The 23,639-nt window shown below is 37.4% G+C and overlaps 1 protein-coding gene across 11 annotated transcripts in view; it reads left to right on the top strand.

The window, feature by feature from the left end:
• The window catches only part of COBLL1 (cordon-bleu WH2 repeat protein like 1), a 172,198-nt gene that overhangs the window by 139,810 nt on the left and 8,749 nt on the right, over positions 1–23,639 (top strand). For 6 of the 11 annotated variants that reach the window (XM_043576926.1, XM_043576919.1, XM_043576923.1 and 3 more), the window contains 6 exons: positions 7,681–7,834; positions 8,313–8,387; positions 9,588–9,707; positions 14,499–14,733; positions 15,941–16,035; positions 21,301–22,871. In XM_043576926.1, coding sequence (XP_043432861.1) covers positions 7,681–7,834; positions 8,313–8,387; positions 9,588–9,707; positions 14,499–14,733; positions 15,941–16,035; positions 21,301–22,871 — 2,250 coding nt within the window. The remainder of the gene's footprint in view (positions 1–7,680; positions 7,835–8,312; positions 8,388–9,587; positions 9,708–14,498; positions 14,734–15,940; positions 16,036–21,300; positions 22,872–23,639) is intronic. The other 5 variants (XM_043576928.1, XM_043576918.1, XM_043576921.1 and 2 more) reach the window with 3 other exon arrangements.

Raw genomic sequence — 23,639 nt, 5'->3', positions numbered from 1 at the left:
TGGATTTAAGAGCTCTAGGCCCTGACACTGCTGCCCTATTTCTCCTTACCCTAAATACAGTAGTCCGGTACCCACTACATCACCTCTATTTCTTATACCCTTCGCTGATAGGATTTTTCTTAATCCAAGAAAACAGCCTAAACAGGCTAAGGCTTTCAGTGCTATGATTTGTGGGTTCCAGCCCCACATGGCTCTGTGCTGAAGAGTGTGGAGCACGCTTGGGATTCTCTAACTCGCTTTCTCTCTCTGCCCCTCCTCTGCCCACTCTCTCTCTTTCAAAAATAAATAAACTTAAAAAAACCTAACACATTTAATAAAACTTCATAAAGAAAGAAATAAACTGGCATATGTGCCTTCAACCAATACAAATCAAAAAATGTATGCCAGTGTATAAAGGCATAAAGGTATGTGTAAAAGGTTGGACACCAAAACTTCTATGAGGTGACTTACATCTGTTGGGATTTACAGTACTTTTTCTTTTCTTCCCCCCATCAATGAATGCATTGTTTGCATCTTTTGAGATTGTGCTAATTTTATGATCAAATCATAGTAATACTGAATTCATTGTGATTACAATTTCCCTTTACAGCTTTGCTTATTTTGCAAATTCATTTTGATACCTCATACTTCTGTATTACATATATTATAATTATGCATTTGGAAGTTTAAGAAAACTGACCTATTATCTAAGTTGTAAAATTATTTTAGGAAAAGTTCTTCCATCAAGAGTTAAGAGTTCAAGATTGACCTTCAGTTAGTTACGTAGAAGTTCAGTCATTGAGATATAATTCGTAGTAAATTAAATAGTATGTCATAGCATTTGTAGAGAATGTCCAGGTTGGAGAAGGATAATGTGAATTTGTCTCTTTAGAAGGAGGAAAATAAGAGTTTTAAGACAGTTTCAAGGGATGGCTTAGGTTTTCTTCTCTAACCCTTCCCTCCCTACATGTGGAAATCATAAACAAATAAAAACCCAACAGCTTCTAATAGAAACATTTAACAATGTCCTTGAAGTTGGGCCACTGTATTTCCATCCTTTGATTCAAATTTTGTCTCATTTTTCTATTTGTACTCTTTCTTTTAAGTCTTTTATACAAAACATATTGATTTCTATGATCCACATCTTAAAATTCACCTGTGATTAGAAAGTGATCTAATCGCTCGTGCTGAGCTAGTCCTCAGTAAATCTACTGAATGCCTTTCAATTCTATTTTCTTCAGCTAAATTTAGTTGCATTTTGAACCAGTAAATCCTGATCTGGGTGTGAATTCTGAGGGATTAAGTATCTGGCATAGTTTTCAGCTTGACCTTGCCACTTTCGCTAGTGTGCTCTGTTTCTCTGTGCAGTATTTTCCTTTTCACAGGCTGTAAAATTCAGTGATGTGCATTCCTGCCAGGGATGTAGTTTTCCCTAATGGCAAGCAGACTTAGGGACTCTAACTAAAGTAAATAATTGAAAATCTCTAATTATTAACCAAAGCGTTTTCCCCTAGTAAGTAGAAACATCTCTGTGTTCTTGTTTTGTAAACTCTTTGGATTTAAATATAGTTTAATCTCAACCTCTTTTAAAAAATTTCAGTCCTAATTTGACGAAAGAGAATGCATCTTGGTGCTGAAAGCTAATGACCATTCTAAACAGTTCTTCAACTTTAATTCTTTACATTAAATTTATGAAATATTCAAATGTACGTATTATTATATATATTCACAATACCCATCACCAAGAATTAATAAGTTGGTGTTAAGTATGGAGCTTTTATTAAATTCCTTTAAGGTAGGATAGAGTTGCCTGAGGTGATTTAGAGGAGGAATTTTTACACACAACGAATTAAACACAATGGATTTGGCTTACGCAGTGGACTAACCCCAAGTTCCTGAATGCTGGGGCTCTTGGTGTTTTAAGGTTGATTATAATGCAGACAGACTAATAGGACTCTTCACCACCACGGACACTGCAGACAAAATACAAAAATCTTAGAGTAAGTACCTCCTTTTATCCATGCTTTTCACTCCAACTCTACATTACAACTATTGTTTGCTTATTTTATTTACAGATCACATTCACATACTTTAAAATAGATAAGCTGCATGTAATATTAGCTAATATTTACGGAGCAGGTACTGTATGTATACTAAGCACTATCCTAAGTTTTCACACATGTCACTTCACTTAAGCATCCAGCCCCTTCTCAAGTGTAGGGTGCTGTTTCTTTTCCCACTTTATAGATGAGGAGACTGAAGGTTGCAGAGACACTAGATGGCATGCTCCCAGGTTGAAGTCCTGACATGGTCTCCAAAGCTCATTTGTTTCGTAACACACTAGGCTGCCTTCCAACTTGCAAACCCTCTGGAAGCTTCTCTCCAGTTAGACACAAACTCACACTTAAAAATACCAGGTAGCTCAAGCCTAATTAATGCAAGGGTAGAAGAGATAGGAGACTATTAGGCATATACTCCTGAAGGTCACAGGAAAACTGGGGCTTAAGAACACTGCTGGTTAGACACTGATAGCCTTCCTCACCTTTTTTCCTTCTTTTTTTGTTTTTAAAGCATTTTATTATTTTTATTTATTTTTAATGTTTCAAGTTTTTATTTAAATTGTGGGTAGTTAACGTATAGAGTAATACTAGTTTCAGCAGTAGAATTTAGTGATTCATCACTTAACATATAACACCCAGTGCTCATCACAAGTGCCCTCCTTAATGCTCATCGCCAATTTAACCCATCCCCCCACCCACTTCCCCTCCAGCAACCCTTAGTTCTCCTTATTTGAGAGTCTCTTTATGGTTTGCCTCTGTGTCTCTCTCTCTCTGTCTTTCTTCCCCTATGTTCATCTGTTTTGTTTCTTAAATTGCACACAGGAGTGAAATCATATGGTATTTGCCTTCGCTGATTGATTTCACTTAGCATAATAGACTCTAGCTCCATCCACATTGTTGCAAATGGCAAGATTTCATTCTTTTTGATGGCTGATTAATATTCGTGTGTGTGTGTGTGTGTGTGTGTGTGTGTGTACATATATATACCACATCTTCTTTATCTATTGGTCGGTCAATGGACATTTGGGCTCTTCACATAATTTGGCTATTGTTGATAATGTTGCTGTAAACATCAGGGTGCATGTGTCCCTTTGAATCAGTATTTTGGTATCCTTTGAGTAAATACTTAGTAGTGCAACTGCTGGGTTGTAGGGTAGTTGTATTTTTAACTTTTTGAGGAAGCTCCATACTGTTTTCCAGAGTGGCTGCACCAGTTTGCATTCCCATCAACAGTGTGAGAAGGTTCCCCTTTCTCCATATCCTTGCCAACACCTGTGTGTTGTTAATTTTAGCCATTCTGAGAGGTTAGGAGCCTCTCTACTCTTATGTGCCAGCTACGTATATTCTGCCCACATCCCTCAGTATACACCACTTTTCTTGGTTTTTTAGGAACACCTAGGTCTTTTCACTTAAATGCCCCTTCTTTTCTTGCATGCTTTTAGCCAAGAGAGGATGTTTACAATAAATACAGAACATCATTTCAAGGCCTGAGGTTTCTCGAACATTTTGGTCTTATTAGTGATATTTTATTTAACACAAAATACCTGCAAGTTTGATTTTTATTACCTTACCCTTCCTTCTTAGATGATTGAAATTATTTTCTAACAGTCTAAAAAAAAGGGGTGGGGGAAGCTCTTGCCTGTGTCTTAAAAGACAAGAAATATATGTTAAGCTATTTCCTTGAACACTAACACTAATATTATTGTACCTCAGGACAAACTTATATTTCTGTCATTAATCTGTTGCTCATAATCTAAACTCACTATTCTTATTCCTTGAAAACTCCTGCCTTTGGGCCATCCTACATAATTTGTTAAATTTATATTTATGTCATAAACTTAATAAGTTTTAAGCATTAATTATAGTAAAGAATTATAGTAAAGAATCTATATGACAGAATTGGTTATGACAGGTCACGTATGTCTACCTTGTACCACTCAGTGACAATCATGCTGTCTTTCTTAATGTCTTCCTTCTTAGTCTTTGATCCAATTGTAGCTCTAAAAATGTATGTTCTCTTATGTTCATGTTACACTTGCAAAATAGGGTAAAGGGAGTTAAGTTCTATAGGGTAAAATTACAAAATACGTGCTCTTTTAAAATGTTCATGGCTTTGCTCTTCTTTTCCCTTAATTGTCTTTATAAATACTATCAAATTTTTTTTTTTGGTGTTTGTAAAACTAAAATCTGTATATTTGGCAATTTTAAATTCTTGGTCCATAGAAATATAACTATCCTGTACAAAACAAGTTACCTTACTTTTAGACCTTTAGGGACATAAATGAAATATATGCATCTATTTTTATTTTATCTTTGAGTAATGGACAGGTTCCTGTAAATTTGTGTATATAAATTCTTCCCTTTCTAATTTCTATACTGTCTACTTTATTACGAGCAAAATTTAAGAGCTCTAACTCCTAAATGGATACTATTATCTGAGAAATTCATGACTAATTCAAGTCGTGACTGCTTTTATCAGGTAATAAGAAAGACCAATAAATGACAGTGATTGGGAATCTGGCCTGAAGGGGAACACGGGTTTATATTCTAGACCTCATGAAAGCAATCTGTCAAAGCATGGGAAATAAGTTTTCAGCATGGAAGTAGGAGGAAAATCAAATGCTGCCCCAACTCTGTGCGCTCAGCAATTACGTATTGATCACTTACTGTGTTCTTGCTGGTAAACTCGCTCTGTGAAAGTAAGAAGGCATGCCTTAATAGGGCTTTACATAAGTAAATTCATCCAAGAAATAAAATAACATATTCTCTACTGCTTTTGATTTTTACAGCATTATTTTGAAAAGTGAAGTGCTTCATTGTTCTAGGAGAATTTTTGGCCTTTTTCCTAAAAGACCCCTCAATTTGTTAATTTTATTATAAGATAGCAAATGAAAGTTTCTGAACACAGAGATATATCCTCAATCAATAAGAAGAAAATTTTATATTCTACTCAAAATGATATTTAAATCCTGCTCATCCAGCTGTATTATATAATCCATTTCTTTCTCAGCTCTTGATTGCCAAAGATCCTTCTCCCGATTCTTTCAAAAATCCAAATTGCATTTGAGGATCTGACCCCACATCTACTGTGGAGGGGGTAGGGGATGAGGGTTGGCCCTCAGACTTAATCAGAATTGGCTTTATTGACTGGATTAATCTGGGTTTGGGTGGCAGGCTTTAACTCTTTCCTTGCTGGATTGTGGAGAGGTCTGAAAAGTTCTGGAGGAAGGACCGGAGTATGGAGGGGAGAGGAGGTTGGTGGCTACCGCTGGTATGGAGGAAGTTCCATGGTTTGACGACAGTCAGGTCAGCCAGGTGCCACCCTGTCCACTCCCTTGCTAAGAGGTGTTAACCTCAGAGGTGTGTTCCTTCAAGTGCCTGCCACTGTAGACCTGTGTTCTGTCCCTGTGAGATGACCTGCCCTCCTTTTTAGTACCTAGCACAACTGACAGTGATGACAGCTGACTCAAACGTCTCTTTTTCCTTTCTTCTCTGACAGGCATATTATGAAATTACAAAATAGTAAAATTTGCTACATTTTTCTTGGTGTGTCACAAGGCATAAAGATGAAAGACATCTAATGCACTCGTTCCCTTCTGTTAGGTGTACTTGTATAGTCTAAAGATTGGAATGACTCAGGTTTTACATGCTCCAAAGGCTCTTGTTTCCAAATGAAATGACAGTATTTCATTCATTCATTCACTCAACAAATAGGTATTGAGAGACTTCTGTGGGCCAGGCATTGTTCTCCAGATACGGCAGTGAGCAAAATAGGAAGAAAAAAAAAAAAAATCCCTCCTCTTACACTCAACTCTAGTGGAAGCAGGCAATAAACAAGGTGAATAAGCCAACTAGGTGGGATGTTGGAGAGCTATTAAATGCTGATTATAAAGATCAAGCTGGGAAAAGGGATACATATAGGGGGAGGAGCTCATTGAAAAGGTGGCATTTGAGAAATGACCTGAAGAAAATGAGGACGTAGCAAGACATCAAATTATCAGAAGAGCATGGCAGGCACAGGAAACAGCCAGGACAACCGCCCGAGGTAGGAACACTCCTGGCACACTTGAGGAGCAGCATGAAGGCCAGTGTGGTTGCAGTGGCGTGAATCATTCTACCCTTGGAGGTGGAGGTGGTCAGAGAGCTCTAGGGGCCAGGTGGTTAGCTACCTTAGAAGTCATCACAAGGACTTTGGCCTTTCTGTGCCAGATGGGAAACCATTACTTGGTCCTGAACAAAGCGAGCTAATCGAACTCATGTTTTAATAGGATCCTTTTGCTGGTATGTTGTGAAAGGACTGTAGGGAAGCAATGGGGAAGAAGAGTCCAGTTGGAAGATTCTTGATCATAATTCAGACGATGTGGTAGCAGTCAAGCTGGATGAACCAACAGGATGGACTTAATGTGGAGTGTGAGAGAGAAGGGATGTGGATGACTCCAAAGTTACTGGACTGAACAAATGGAGGAATGACTTACTCTGTATCGAAACAGAGACTGTGAGAACATAATCTTGTTCTTGACAGGAGAGTGGAAGGGAGGGATTATCAGCATCTCCGTTTTAGACATGCCTTGGTGGAAATCGCCTTAGACGTTAAGTGGAGATCAGATAGAGGTCCAGGATGGAGATGTAAATTTGGAGTTAATCGGCATATGAATAATACATAAATCCAAGGGAATTGAGGAGATTACCAACAGAGTGAAAGTAGAGACTGAAGAAAACACATCCAAGGCCTCAGATGAAAAAGAACCATAAAAGAAAACGGTGTTGGGATCTATGCAGAGTTGGAACGTAGTAATCTGGAATTAAGAAAAAGAGGATTTTAAGAGGGTGGTCAACTTTGTTGAATGCTGCTAACAGGTCAAATAGTTGAGTTCTAAGAATTAACCACTAGTTTAGTCGTGGTGGAGGTCCTTGATGACTTTGATGGGAATAGCTTTAATGGATCGAAAGTTGGGCAATATCTGGTTGGAAGGGTTCAAGTGGGAGATGAGAAATTGGAGACAAAAAACTATGAACAACCCTTTTAAGCAGGTTAGTTGGAAAGAGCGCGATGAGATGACGTGGCAGTGTGCCAGGAGGCACCCGGCAGCCTGCTGAGGCAGGACTGACTGTCTTAGGGTCTGCTGACAGTCACATGCTGTGAATGTGAGCGTTAGCCATTAGCTGCGTATAGAGTCGGTGACCTCAAATGACCTTGCCTTGGGTAGACATATAAATTTTTGAGATGTTTGTCATGAATACGTTAGTACTAAAGCCAAAACAAAACATTAATCAAGGCAGCTGTTTTAATGTACAAATATCCTTCCCTTTTCAGCTCTTACTTTACATCCAATATTTTCTTTATATTTTTCTTTGGAAGTTAGTTTTTAACTAGCTCATAATTGGTTGTTTGTATGCCATGCTCCCATCCCAGCCTAAGTTTCTTGAGAAGGACCATATTTTATTTTACTTTACATATCAATCTCGTAGCTCTGCTCCTGGCACATGGCAGACACTCCATAATGTTTTTGGAATGAATGACTCTCCTGTTTCATATTGGTATGTGGTGCCTTGGATGTAAAGGTCGGTGTCTTCCTGAAGTTTGCTGTTAATTGCTGTTAATTTCTAAATAGAGATTGTGTCTGGTCATTTTGTTTTCCAGAATCCCTGTGGAGCAGGCATAGTGAGGACCGGCTCGCTGCAGCTCAGTGGTACATCTGTTGGCAACTCATCTTTGAAAAGGACAAAGCGAAAAGCACCTTCCCCACCCTCCAAAATGCCCCTGCCTCTAAGTGATGAAGATAATCATGTGACTGGTAACATTACTTTTCCCATTAACGTTACATGTGTGTTGTGTCTTGTTTAATACAGACAAGAAAGTGATATAGGTTATAAATCAGGTCCTTTCATTAAATGATAATACTTAAACTTAGGCTTGAAATTAATTTTAATAATACTTAGATAGTCCCTGATTATTCTTAACTACCTTTTTAAAAGCTGCAAGATGACAGGATAAAATGAAAAACATTGTACAGCCCCCTGATCCTAAAACTGAGCGTGTGATCACTTGTGAATCTGTTCAGAAGGACACTCTCATCCCAGGGCTGACTACCTGTAGGAAGGGGAATCCATGGAGGTTTTAGTTGTATCAGAGCTGGATAGTGAAATGGCTTCTAACAAAGCCTCAGGGCTCTCTTTCCCTAAAGTACAGAAAAAGAATGAAGTTAACCTACTAAAGACTTGTTCCATTTGTGAGTGTGATTATTTGTAAGGTGTGCCGCTTCTGTCCTCTAGTCCTGCAGGCGGGACGTGCAGTTCCTACAGACAGTGCTGTGGAAGCCAGCTGTCCCGAGGGGCCGTCCAACCCAGGTAGGACACCTTTGCCCCACAGTCATGTGGTACTGACAAAGATCTTCCATGACAGTTGAGGAATGAATCTAGTTATAATGCTCTGCCTGTGAAAGAGATGCAGATGCTTTGACTCTATTTCCCAAATTTTATATTATGAAATGAAAACTTTTCCAGCCTGGGTTGAGTATGAAACTGGCAGAACTCAAGACTCCAGTTCTGTGATGGTATCTTAAGAGCTTGCCTTCTGCAATGTCAGGTTACCCTGTACAGTGTCAAGGGTGTCAATGTCCTTCCCAAGACGAATGACATGTTTTAGTTAGGAATGTACTTTAGTGTGTTCAGAAGAAAACTTACACCAAAGTGTAAAGTACCATTCTTTACGCGACTGTTCTAGGTATGAATTCGATATACAAAGTGTCCTCATTTAGTGGTAAAAATTTGTTATCACGAAATATTTTCTGTTGTATGGTCTGATTTTGGATTTCCCAAATAAATGAAATGCCAGTAAAAATAAAATAATTTGATTGAATGCTGTTTCCTATATTTTTAATAACAGCTGTTTAGTAGCTATTATAAGAATAAATATGATAACATTTCTTAATTTTAAGACTTAAAGTTAGATACAAATGAATATGAGAGACTAATGTCTAGCCAAAAATAGATATTACTATGCTATTACTTTAGCATGGGGATAATTTTATAGGTAAGAAAATTACTCAGTATAGCCTTAATTTTTATAATTAAGATTCATAAACACTGCAAAAACCCAGGCGCACCAAATGCTCCTAAATCTTTAATCCTTAGCTGATTTTTAGGAATTTGAGATTTTGACACATCTTATATAAGAATTCTCCTGTCCTCTGTGATTAAAAATATTATCATTATATAACTAGTCGTGATTTTTCTTAAGTCCTACCCAGAAAAGTATCATTGATACTGTTTGTTCCACAAAGGAAATGTATTAAATAATTTCAAACTATATAAGTGAAATGAGAGGATTCAGAAGTATTAGAAAAAAGATGTGACTGCTATTCAAACTTTGCTTGATATCTATTTCTCTTTCTCTTCCTTTTTTTTTTTTTCTAGTTACCTCTTCTTGATTAATGCGTGGATAATTGTGAGCTAACAAATCTGATTTCTTCGAAATGCTTCTTGTTCTCTGCTTGCCTTAACTCTGTTGTCTAAGTGCCATTTCCACAGATTTTACTTCTTTGGCAGAAGCCTCCCTTGGCCCTGGGCTCCCCAGTCACGAACAGTGCACTGTGCCCAGATCGCCGGATGAAGCCTCTCTCTCGGAGTGCCCTGGAACACCCGAGGCGGCCGTAGCATCTCTGACACGTAGGTGACCAGGCCTTTCTTGCCTGGTGCTTTGTTTGATGCAGAGTAAGATGTAACCACAGAAAAATTTGGTTACTTGGTCATCCCATGTGTAAAAATGCCTCAAAGAAATAGTAGTTTCCCTCTTTCACTTGAAATTCCATGACAGGTTTAGAGTTTGATGTTTTCCCTGACCATATAGATGAATAATGCAAGGTGTAAGATGAATAAACTAAGTGGCTTTGGAGGATTTCAGCTTTTCGCCTGTTTGGCTCTCTGCTTTTTTGGCAAAACTCTTTAAACTCTGTTGTTTCCAATGTGTAACTGTATGAATATAAAAGTATATATGTATTTTTTTCTTTCTTGAACTACTTTTTTGTTATCTAGGCCTGGCTTGTTTTCTGTAGGATTGCTTTTGATTGGGATTTTTAAAGTAAATTATTGGAATTATTTTGTTATTAGATTGCAAAAATTTATAGTCAGGTAATATTTGAATTTCATCATAAATGATTTTATTCAGTTTTTTATTAACTCAGAATGAGTCCTTATGTAAAATTATTTAAAATTAATATATTATCACCTACTGCTTATAGTAATACAAAATTGTATGGCCAGTTTGGAAAATAGTTTGGCAGGTTTCTAAAAATAAAATTTAAGCGTTGATTTTCTATATAACTCAGAAATCCCACTCCTAGGTATTTTCCCAGAAAAATGAAAACCTTTCTGCTCACAAAAACATACATGTGAATTATTATAGGATTTTTATTCATAATTGCCAAAAATGAGGAACAACCCAATGTCCCTTAACTGAGGACTGGCTAAACTGTGGTCAGTGCAAACATTGGTGATATCACCTACCCATTAAAAGGAATGGATAATACATGCAATGACATGGCTGAATCTAAAATGCATGTAATGTTAAAAGGGGGAAGCTAGTCTTAAGTGGCTAGATACTCTATGATTTCAGTTATATAACATTCTTTCAAGGGCAAAACTATAGGGGGATAATAGTTGTCAGGGTCTAGGGTTGGGGAAAGGGATGATCACCAAAGGGCATGGGGGATTTTGGAGATGGATGGACTTGTTCTATCTGTGTCTCGATTGTGGTGGTGGTCACTCAACTATATACCTGTAATCATTATAGAACATTTTAATTATCAAAATGAAGCATGCCAAAATGGATCCCCAAAATCATGAATTTTACTGAAGGTAAACTGTATCTCATTTTCTAAAAGAGAAAGAAAACTATTCTGGCAGCAACTGCATTAGTGTCTGACAAAGTGAGCGTTTTCTGAATGAATGAATGAATGATTTTAAAAAAGTAGTTCACCAGAATGGATGTAATATGATTTTATTTTAGCAAAGAGAGATAATTTGTTTATTTTGCCGTTTCAGTCATTTCCAGGAAAAATATGCAAAGTACCCCAAAAGTCGCAGTGAAGTTATAAGCTTTAATAATTTTTTTTAAGTTTATTTATTTATTTTGAAAGAGACAGAGACAGTGTCAGTGGGGGAGGGGCAGAGAGAGGGAGAGAGAGAGAGAATCCCAAGCAGGGCTCCGCTCTGTCAGCACAGAGCCTGACGTGGGGCTCAAGTCCACAATCCATGAGATCATGACCTGAGCCGAAACCAAGAGTCAGACGCTTAACCGACTGAGCCACCAGGCGCCCCTATAAGCTTTAATAATTTAAAAGTAAAATGCTACAAACTTAACAAAAATATGAAAGCTTAGTATTTAAATTTCATTTACACATATTACATTTTGTGAATTTTAAAGAAGTTTTGAATTTTATATTTTGTTTCAGTTTTGCTTTCTTTAGCGGGAATGAAAAACTTAAGATGAAAAATATTCATATCATATAAAGCTAAGAAAAGGTAAAAAAATGCAATAATTAAACTTTAAAAAGATGACTTCTGTAATTTTTTAACATTTATACTTTGGAAGTTGTTGGATCTTAAAACTTCACAAAGATTTTGAACACTGTATTCTTTGAAAGTGAGTATTTTTCCATTAGAACTTATGAAGCTACAAAACAATAGTTGTGCTACAATATTGGTGGAATTTATTCATTGTTCACAGCCTTTACCCAGTCTTTTTCTATTGTGGTCCTAAAATGTGGCCTGATTCATATAATTCTGTTAACACACAAAAAAAACTTGATATATTATTTTCCAAAGCTTGGGGAAATTTGTGCTAGTCACCCAACCAACTCTGAAAGTTCTTTGAGATAATTTGAATTTTTTAAAAAGAATCACTTCCTTTCCTAAGACATTTAAGAATAGGAATACTCCTCAAGCTATTAAAAAACATATATATTTAAGCAAGCCCATATGATGCTAGCAAGTTATAAAATTTCAGAAAAATAATTTGAGAAGACTTTTGAAACACGTAACTCATTCTTTATACTTCGACTGAGACCCGTTTCTCTTTAAGGGGCCCCATATTTAGGGAAAAATTGTGTGAAATAACTTTTGATGGGCAAGAGAGAAATAGGGATAACAATCAATAATTTGCTAAATGTTACCTCAGTTAATCTAATTTGCAAAAGAACTTATTATATGCCAAGGAGCCATTTATAAAACACATTTGCATCTAAATCAGAACAGCCTTTCATTTTCTCAATACACAGTTTTCAAATTATGTAAATATACTCTTACTACACAGATATGATATGCTGTTTTACATACATAATATTTGTGCATTGGTATCATAATGACTCCTTCACAAATCATAATAAAACAAGATTTGCCAAAATATATTTTTAAAAAATTCACTTAAATTCCTTAATATTTTTTTCTGTTGAGTAATCTTTTTTTAAATTTACAACAAACTGTCATTAAAAGTCTCCATATTTGGGGCACCTGGGCGATTCAGTCGGTTAAGCGTCCAACTCCTGATTTCAGTTCGGGTCATGATCTCAAGTTTATGAGTTTGAGCCCCACATCGGGCCCTGCGCTGACAGAGTGGCGCCTGCTTGGGACTCTCTCTCTCCCTCTTTCTGTACCTCCCCTGCTCGTGCACACTTTCTCTTTCTCTCTCAAATAAATAAACTTTAAAAAATAAAGTTTTTTAAACAGCATAAATAGCAAAATTTTTTGTTGATACACCTAGAGATAAAATTAAAGACATACATTTTAAATACTTTAAATATTCTTTTTTGTTTTTACGTTTGTTTTTTTTTTAATGTTTATTTAGTTTTGAGAGAGACAGAGCGTGAGCAGGGAAGGGGCAGAGAGAGAGGGAGACACAGAATCCGAAGCAGGCTCCAGGCTCTGAGCTGTCAGCACAGAGCCCAATGCAGGACTCGAACTCACAAACCACGAGATCATGACCTGAGCCAAAGTCGACAGCTAAACCAACTGAGCCACCCAGGTGCCCCTAAATATTCTTCTAACGTGTTGAAGTTTTTATTAAATTTTGTGGCTGTGCTGATCTCTGTAATCCAATGCTATGCCACCTTTCCTCCCCCTTCTATTGTGGTAAAATTAAAGTTTGTTCAGCTGCTATTATGTAAATGGAAGTGTTAAATTATATTTAAATAAGTGAAGATCCAGAACCTCGTTCTTTAGATTAAATTAACTTTCACAGCTAGTGTGGGCACCAGTTAGGATGTCTCCTCTTTTAGCCTGTTGGCCACTTGTTGTTGGTGCTTAAGGAATAATGATAAAACACATTTTTATACACTGAGATACTAGCCATAGCTTTTGAAAAGAAACACACACACAGACACAGACACACACACATATTGTTATGGGACAATTTTCCAGATACAGTTAACTGGAGAAGCAGAAGGTGAAAAACATCAGGTATAGTATGCTTCCATTTATATTAGATAAACAACAAAAAAAGGAAACATGAGTATGTATATCTGCTTGTATGCTCATTATACTTTCCAATACTATATAGGAAAAATCTGTTAAAGGAAATTGCTTCTGAGAATCAAACTGAGAGAATAATTTTCATTGTATAATACTCATTTGTATTTTCAAAATTTTTACTAAGCATCTAAGGCAGTGGCTTTTAACCCTGGTTTTGTATTAGAATCACCTCAGGAACCTTAAAGATTTTGGTTCCCTCCATCAGAGATTCTGGTTTAACAGGCGTGGAAGAGGGGGTGAACATCAGTATTTAAAAAAATTTTTTTTAACATTTATTTATTTTTGAGACAGAGCATGAATGGGGGAGGGTCAGAGACAGAGGAAGACACAGAACCTGAAACAGACTCCAGGCTCTGAGCTGTCAGCAGAGAGCATGACACAGGGCTCAAACTCACGAACCGCAAGATCATGACCTGAGTTGAAGTCGGACGCTTAACCAACTGAGAGCCACCCAGGCACCCCTGAACATCAGTATTTTTAAGAGGGACTCAGAGAACTCTCCATTGTAGTGAGCACTGATAACCACTGAGTCAAATTTTTTGGTGTACTTGTAGACAATATAAAAATCTCATGTTCTTTTCATTTACATTTAGACCTATTGCATAAATGTGACAATCATTTAAATCTAAAGATATATAGATAACTTTCAGATATATAGCTTGAAGTTTGAGTTTAAATAACTTATTTTTTCTACCATGAATAAAACCTAGCACGATAGCATATTATTTTTAGAATTGTATGTGTCTGAGATAATCTGATTATATGTTAATTTGAGTATTCACCATTAGAAGAGTATTTCACTATTAGTTTTGGATGAGCATTTAAAAGAGTCCATCCAGCTAATTATGATTTTAAAAACTCCTTTCTTGCTAGGATTGCGCAGGAAGAATGAGGCAAATTAATATTTAGGATTATATCTTCATTTCTTTGTAGCTGGAATAAGCTCTGATCGTAGCCTTGAAGAGATAGATGAAAAGGAAGAACTGAGTGAAGTGCCTAAAGTTGAGGCTGAAAATGTTTCTGTGAAGTCACAAGATATTCCTTTTGGATCTACTGATATAATAAATACACTGAAAAACGATCCTAACTCAGCCCTTGGCAATGTTACTGGAGAGTCCGCACAAAACTCCAAAGAAGAAAAACAAGAAGCTAGAAACACAGATGGACAGTAAGTAGTAGTCTGTGTGCCAGAAGTGTATGGTTTGTGTAATTAATGCTAGTCTCTGAATTATAGATCTGATATTTTAAATACAAATATAGTAGTCCCTTTAGTTTAGGCTCTATTTCACCACCATTATAAGAATATTTATTAATAAAGTATCTATTTGAGGTGCCTGGGTGGATCAGTTGGTTGAGCGACCAAGTCTTGATTTCAGCTCAGGTCATGATCTCACAGTTCATGGGATAAAGCCTTGTGCTGGCAGCGTGGCGCCTGCTTGGGATTCTCTCTCTCCCTCTCTCTCTGCCTCTCCCCTGCTTAAACTTTTTTTCAAAAATAAGTAAGCTTTTGGGGCGCTTAGGTGGCTCAGTCAGTTAAGCATCCAACTTCGGCTCAGATCATGATCTCTTGGTTCGTGAGTTCAAGCCCCATGTCAGGCTCTGTGCTGACAGCTTGGAGCCAGGAGCCTGCTTCAGATTCCGCATCTCCCTCTCTCTCTCTCCCTGTCACTTTTTAATTTTCAATGAATGCTCCTCCAAGATTTTCACTGATATGTAAAACAATTCTGCATATTAGAGTATGATGTTAAGTTACTAATATTTTCACAGTCAACTTCATGATGAAGATAGTGCACTTGCCACTTGATCCTAGGAATTGAAATCTATACTACAGTACACTTATATTGTATTAGAAATGCCACATCATGAATAAAGATGGAATCAAGTAGGCAAAATAAACCATCTTTATCAAAGTTTTACCATAATTTGCATGGGATTGTCTCCAAATTAAACCCTTCTATGACTAAAAAATCCCAGTGAGGTCAGTCCACATCCTGATTTGCCAGAACTTGGCCTGGGCAGATGCAAGACTAAAATGATTAATTTAGTTTTCTTTTTCTTTAAAAGACAAACAGTCAATAATAACAAAAATACACTGTTTTTAGAAAAGTGTTCATTTTTACCAAGCTTCTTAGATCCTTCTTTGTAATAGGATCTCTCTATGAAAGCTAATGGTTCATAGCAGCATTTCCTTTCAGTTGGATTTTTTTTCTTTGCTATTAAATTTCCGGTATTTGGCAGGGGAAAAAAAGATGATTATTTCAGTCCATCTGTCTTTGGAAATTATTGCCTGTTTTCTCATCTGGTGTGCGTGTGTGTGTGTGTGTGTGTGTGTTTAAATAGTATCAATATATGACATACAATATCCTATTTTGCAGAGGGCCACGCATTATGGTATATAATGCAAGCAATGAAGAGAGAGTAGTGGACAGTGTAAGAAACTTGAGGTCATTGGGCTCAAACCAGGAAAATGGTGAGTTCTACAAACACTAATAGCCAACATTTTCATAGCACTTACTATGTGCCAAAGGGCCATTTTTAACACTTTATCTATATTAACTCATTTAATCTTGTGTATTAACTTATTTATGGGTCTTATTATTTTTAGTCCCACTTTACGGATGATTGAGCCACAAAAATATTATATAACTCACTTGAGTTCCCATAATTAGTAAGTGGTGGACCTTGGATTTGAACTCAGACAGTATTACTTTAACATGTGCTATTAACCATTATGTGAACTACTTTTGTTGTTAAATCTTAGAGGTTGTTTAACCTAGATTTTGGATCTTTTTTTTTTTTTTAATTTTTTTTTCAACGTTTTTATTTATTTTTGGGACAGAGAGAGACAGAGCATGAACGGGGGAGGGGCAGAGAGAGAGGGAGACACAGAATCGGAAACAGGCTCCAGGCTCTGAGCCATCAGCCCAGAGCCCGACGTGGGGCTCGAACTCATGGACCGCGAGATCGTGACCTGGCTGAAGTCGGACGCTTAACCGACTGCGCCACCCAGGCGCCCCTAGATTTTGGCTCTTAAAGATGTGTTCTCTATGCATTTACTTGTGATCTATTTCTCTTATTTCTTTATACCAACTCCTAAGTCGAACTTGTTTTACTTCATACTCAAGTTGCTTTTACTTGGGTGAAACTTGTCTGCCTGATTTTTAAAGTTGAAACCATCTAATTCTGTATAATACTTACCAGTATTCTGTACCCCCTCAATCAAGATAGTTTCATCTCTTCATTATATTTCACTTAGTTTTATCTTTAGGGCTATGCTCATTCTTTGCAAAAATATGATTTTCCAACCTAACTTCACCCATTCAACTACTGTCCAAATCCTGCCACTTCACTTTGTTACTTGATTACAAGCCATGTAATCAAGTCTTGACTCCTGGTCTTGACTCCTCAACCAGATTGGACAGTCTTTTGAATCAGAGAAATTCTTTCCAATACTTTAAATTCCTCATGGCACCTAGTGGAATACTGAGATATTGTTAAAATACATACAGTCATCGACTTAAGATTTTTTTACTTTACGATGGTGCAAAAGTGGTACGCATCCAACGGAAACTGTACTTTGAATTCTGAAGTTCGGTATTTTCCTAGGCTAGCAATACGCTCCATGACACTCTCTCATGAGGGTGGGCCTCAGCCGCTGCAGCTCCCAGTCAGCCCCATGAGGGTAAACAACCCCTCCACCTGCAACATTCTGCCATTCACTTTCAGCACAGTATTTAATAAATTACACGACATATTCAACACTTTATTATAAAAAAGGCTCTGTGAGAGATGATTTTGCCCAACCGTAGGCTAATGCTTTATGAGCACATTTAAAGTAGTGTAGGTTAAGCTATGATATTCAGTAGCTTAGACGTATTAAATGCATTTGACTTAATGATATTTTCAAGTTATGATGGGTTTATTGGGATGTAACTCCACCATAAGTTAAGGAAGATCTATACTTAACATTGAGTTTCAGAAAAATGATACTACACAAATATAAGATGTAAGGAGTGCACAATGGTATTTTAAGGAAATATGAAGGAGTTGGCTGATGAATTCTCATAGTCCGGTCTGTTATATTAATATACAAAACTAGATGCAGATTTTTAGAAAACATAGGGTATATATATTCATATTTGGATAAATGTGGATTATGCCAGCATCACAAACAGATGGGTAGATATATATTGTTTTACCTATGTGGTATGTGTTGGTTAATTTTTTTTTTTTTTTAACATTTGTTTTTGAGAGACAGAGACAGAGCACGAGTGGGGGAGGGGCAGGGAGAAGACCGGGAGACACAGAATCCGAAGCAGGCTCTGAGCTGTCAGCACAGAGCCTGACTCGGGGCTCAGAATCATGGACTGCGAGATCATGACCTGAGCTGAAGTCAGACGCTTAACTAACTGAGCCACCCAGGCACATCATGTGTTGGTTAATTTGAATAAGTCTTTTTCCCCATGGTCAGTACCATCCTGAGATAGAATACTGAGAAGTTCTAAAAGTATATAATTTCCCCTTCCTTTTCCTCTTGATTTAGTTTCTCACAGCATACACTATGATGGTCAGTAGAGTTTTTACTGAGAAATCATGCTGCTTCCTTGTTTTAAAAATGATCATCAAATCATTTTTGCTAAGATTTTGGCATCAAGTTAGTGCTAGGGTCACAGGTATATTTCTGTAATAATATTTTTCTGTTTGCATTTGATTTGCAATAACCTTGGTCAACTCTGTGTGGGTTCCTCCCCCCCCCATACTTTTTTTTAATTGAATTATATAGGGGACTTTTAAAATAATTTCTATTATCCTTAAAGGAGTTTTAATATTTTCTTCCCTCTTTTTCACCTACCCTGTATATTTGTTTCAGTCATCCTTTTGTCAAATGACTTGTGTTGGTAGATGTTGGTATCGGTTTTGAGTAGGGAGAGGACAGGATATTACAAAATCTACCTTTAACTTCTGGCTATCATTGTAAAATGGCCTAACCAGTCATTGACATTTGGTTAGTGTCATTATTAGTATGAGGATGGATTAGCTACTGAGTTCAGCAGTGATTCTAGGTTTCAAGCCCTGTCATTGGTAATAATTGTGAGATTCTGATGAGAAATTCAGAATTAAAAAGCAGTAAAGTAGGTGGGACCCACCAAAAATGTGAAAAATAGACATTTGGAGTTCTAAAACCAGTTAGTTAGGGTTTGTTATAGGGAACTGAATTTACAATATATTTTTATGTTGATTTACTTTGTTTTGGAAAATATTTCTATTGTGTAACTGGACTATACCTATACTCACTGGATAATGAGCTACAGTAAGAGAGAAAGAAATACATTTACATTCATTTCCTGGTGCCAGGGAACATTTCTTACATTCTTTTGTGCTCATAGCAGTGTTGACAATAGTACTTTTCATGTAGACGTTAAAAATACTTGTGAAGTAATTAAATAAGAACCTAGGCAGAAATGTGCCTTTTCAATGATTTTTAATCAAATGTGTTTTTACTCACAAAAGCTAATAATTATTAGTCTTTGAGAAGTAACTTGTATAGACAATAAATATTCTGATAATCAGTTGCATTTTTTAGGAAGAATAAAAATGAATTCCATTTAACAATTAGCTATTTAATATAAGAACCTTGCAACATAATAGAAAATATTACTACCATGACCAAAAAATCATGCAATTAGGTAGGGTGTAAAAATATGAAGGTAGTTTTTTAAGTTTATTTATTTATTTTGAGAGAGACAGTGGGAGGGCAGGCAAGAGAGAGGGAGAGAGAGAATCCCAAGCAGGCTCTGCGCTATTAGCTCAGAGCCTGACATAGGACTCAAACCTGCAAACCACAAGATCATGACCTGACTTGAAATAAAGAGTCAGATGCTTACCTGACTGAGCCACCCAGTCCCCCAATATATTTTTAAAAGTTGTTCTGTTGGTGGGAATGCAAACTGGTGCAGCCACTCTGGAAAACAGTGTGGAGGTTCCTCAAAAAATTAAAAATAGAACTACCCTAGGACCCAGCAATAGCACTGCTAGGAATTTACCCAAGGGATACAGGAGTGCTGATGCATAGGGTTGATGGGGGGTGGGAGGGAGGGGAAAGTGGGTGATGGGCATTGAGGGGAGCACCCACTGGGATGAGTACTGGGTGTTGTATGGAAACCAATTCGACAATAAATTTCATATAAAAATTTTTTTTAAAGTAAATAAAAGTTGGGTATATACAGGAGTGGCTGCATGGCTCAGTCGATTAAGCGTCCAGCTCTTGGTTTCATCTCAGGTCATGATCTCACAGTTTGTAAGTTCAAGCCCCATATCAGGCTCTGTGTTGACAGTTTGGAGGCTGCTTGGAATTCTCTCTCTCTCTCCCTCTCCCTCTGCCCCTCTGCCCCTCTGCCCCTCTGCCCTTCCCCACCCCTCATACATAAATAAACTTAGAAAGTATACAAATTTACCTGGCAACATGATATTTTTTTTGCATGCATATTTTTCTTTTTTAACAGAACTATTCAGAATAGCTTATGACATTTTAGGCAGTGAAATTGTTCATTATCTTATAAGTAAAAGTGAGTGATGATACAACTCTAGAGAAATACTTGACATCCTTTCACGATTTGACTCCCAAGGCTCACATTTCACTTGTGCTGTATGAACTGCTGCCCTATCTGGAAGGGGAAGCCACTAAGGATTTTGAAGATGAGGGTTAGTCGGTCATTCAGAAGCATTGATTCTTCTGGGCATTTGACTACAGGAGCCCAGTATATAAATCACTTCCCTGAGGACCAGAACACATAGCACACACCCATAAACCTGTGTTTCCTTCCAGATGCCTCATTCCAATTCTTTGCCATCGTGTTGCTGGCTGGCAACTGTTGCTTGTTAACCTAGACACTGGCAAGTGATTTTTGCTTTCAGGAGATCTGAATTAGAATTAAGAGGAAAAGTAGTGCAGGGGAGAGAGAGGCTGCTTTCTCTACTGGGACTCTGACATGAGAATTTTTCTCAGAGAAAAATCAGAGCGCACGTGATTGTTTTTCTGTAGTTGAAATCACCCATATTATGACTGAAAACAAAGTCTTTATCAAGGATGCCTAATTACCAAGATAGTCAACTGAGAATTTGTTTTTACTTCAACTCTTAAAGGTAGTGTTACTATTGTTTGCCTTAATTAAAACTGATAACATTCACTGGGCTTGTTTCCCTTTTGATGTAAGGCATGAAATAGAAATACACTAGGGGTTATAGAAAAGACAGAATCAAAATAGGAAAAAAAAAAAGGAAAAACGTCTTGGAATTCGTCAATTTCTATTGTCATTCTTAACATTAACTGAAATATGAAGTCTACCTATCAGGAGAAACGTAGCTATCTTCCATGGACTGCTTGTTCTGGGCAATATCGTCTCCTATTTGGCATGTTATATAAATGCCATATAAAATATAATACAAGTTTTTACCTTTTTACATCTGAGCAAACTGAGGCTCAAAGGGGTTAGGTCACATGCTGAGGCCACACAGACTGTAGTCAGTCAAGCCGGGTTCTAGCCTCTGATTTCTATGATACCAAAGCCCATGATTTTCCTTCCTAATGCTATTACTTGATTTTGTATAATTAGCTGAAAATTACCTGTAGAATCCAAACCAACCTACTTCAGTTTGGGGGAGGCAGACATTGAAAACTTGAGTTTTTTTTCTAGTTTTTTCATACATTTCACTTGACAATATTTTTTTCCCTTAGTAGATCAAAATGAAATAATTGTCATTCCAACGGACACAGAAAAGAATATGAAAAATGGAGTGAGAATAACAGAAATCAATGTGGGAGGTGTTGCCAAAGATAACAGTGTGGACATGGGAGCTGACAGACTATCAAACTATCAGGCACATAAAACTGATACTGCTGAAAGTTACAAGGAAAATCATCTAGCTCCATCATTAGTAGCAGGCCAAAAACTGAATCAACCCAGCGAGGAAAAGACAAAAATGCAAGATGCGGCGATTCAGACAAACCCTTCCTCTGACAGTTTTGAGGGGAATCACCAAGGTCATCATTTGTCTAATTTCAAAGTTAATGAAAGTGTGCAAACTCCAAGTAACGATAAATCAACTCAACCCTCATCTCTAAGTCCCCAAGATTCTGCTGTAGATGCCTCAAGGAAATTCAGGAGTCAGGGCCCCCTAAACGTACATTCAGAGAATCAACTCACCATAAAAGATCCAGTTTGTGCACGTGGTAATGATGGCCTTTTGCCTTCTGTAGATGGGATTGATAAAAACTCAACTATTTCAAAGAATTATCCACTTTATAGACAAGACTATGATCCCAAGCCAAAACCTTCAAATGAAATCACAAGAGAGTACATACCCAAAATTGGAATGACTACTTATAAAATAGTGCCTCCCAAGACCCTGGAGATACTGAAAAATTCGGAATCAGAAACCACTGGGTATAAAGATGATCACGAGATCCATACTTTAGGAAAAAAGCACACTGGTGAAAATGTGAAAGAAACTGCAATCCAAACAGAAGATCTTTTTATTTCCGACAACCCAAAGGAGCCACAGGCAGACCTTAAACTACAGCCGAGCCCAAGAACAGAGCATCAGGTCCACGGCGTGGAGAACTCACCCTGCATTGCCATGGGGAGTCCTCTGAAACCTACTCCCAGAATGACAAGGGACACTGGCACAGCTCCTCTCGTGCCAAATTTGGAAGATATAAACAATATTTTGGAGTCAAAACTTAAATCTCGGGTTTCAAATCCCCAGACCAAACCAAGTTCTTTTTTCCTACAGATGCAAAAAAGAGTTTCAGGTCACTATGTGACATCTGCAGCTGCCAAAGGTGTCCATGTGGCCCCTAACCCTACTCCGAAAGAACTAATAAAGAAAGAGGGGGAAAGGGAAGTGATACCTCCTCCAGAACAAACTCTTTCTCCCTTAAGTAAAACAACTCCGTCTCCTCCACAGCCCCAGATTAAAAATGCTGATGATAACATCAGCAACCAGAAGCCTACTGAAACCCCTCCACCTCCCATAGCCCCGAGACCTGTTCCTCTTCCTGCGAATCAATTAGCTGCACTAAATCTGAAGACTTTGAAAACTTTTGGTGCACCGAGACCTTACTCGAGCTCTGCTCCCTCACCCTTTGCCCTCGCTGTAGTGAAACGGTCACAGTCTCTCAGCAAAGTGCGCACAGTGTCATGCAGTGAGGGTGCAGCTGCCCGACCTCCACCTGACACAGAAGAAGGGAAGGCTCCTTCTGTAAATAAATTTGTGGGCATCCCACAACTACTTGTGAGTGATAAGGTAACGTGACCTTTTTAAAAATCAGAGGTTCTTATACAACGTGGTTTAAATGGGGGTTAACAAGCATGTTGTATATTTGTGTGTTACTTAACTCTGAATTCATATTAATCCAATGGCAAGCTACCATAGGGAATAAAGAGTAAAAATACATAACATCTGATTATTTACTCTCAGAATTATTATAATTCATATAACTTGATTGGGTATTACTATACGGTCATTAAATGATTGTATCATTAGGAAATATTTTAATTTATTTTTTAAATTTTTTATTAAAATTTGTTTTAATGTTTATTTGTGAGAGAGAGAGAGAGAGAGAGAGACAGAGAACACAAGTGGGGGAGGGGCAGAGAGAGGAGACACAGAATCCGATGCAGGCTCCAGGCTCTTAGCTGTCAGCACAGAGCCCAACGCGGGGCTTGAACTCACAGACCATGAGATCATGATGATCTGAGCGATCTTAGCCGAAGTCAGATGCTTAACCAACTGAGCCACCCAGGTGCCCCTATTTTAATTTAAATTTTCTTTGCCATACATTTGTATATTGTACTAGTTTATAGTTCTGATTCTATTTTCCTGTGTTTTGCTTATCTCAAGTTGTTTATTACTTTCCTGGATGTTCTGGTTTATTTTCTACTCTACTTCTACATAATAGCAAAATAGTTTTAATTATATAGAAACATAAGCGGTAAAGACTAGTTAATATAACCAGATACTTCTCAACTATACATTTTCTATCACATATATTCAACCTTAGTTACCAAACAT

Source organism: Prionailurus bengalensis, chromosome C1, assembly GCF_016509475.1.
Source record: "Prionailurus bengalensis isolate Pbe53 chromosome C1, Fcat_Pben_1.1_paternal_pri, whole genome shotgun sequence".
In the NCBI taxonomy this organism is placed as follows: domain Eukaryota; kingdom Metazoa; phylum Chordata; class Mammalia; order Carnivora; family Felidae; genus Prionailurus; species Prionailurus bengalensis.
The sequence above is the reverse complement of the archived record's forward strand: the minus strand, read 5'-3'. Positions and strand labels throughout refer to the sequence as shown.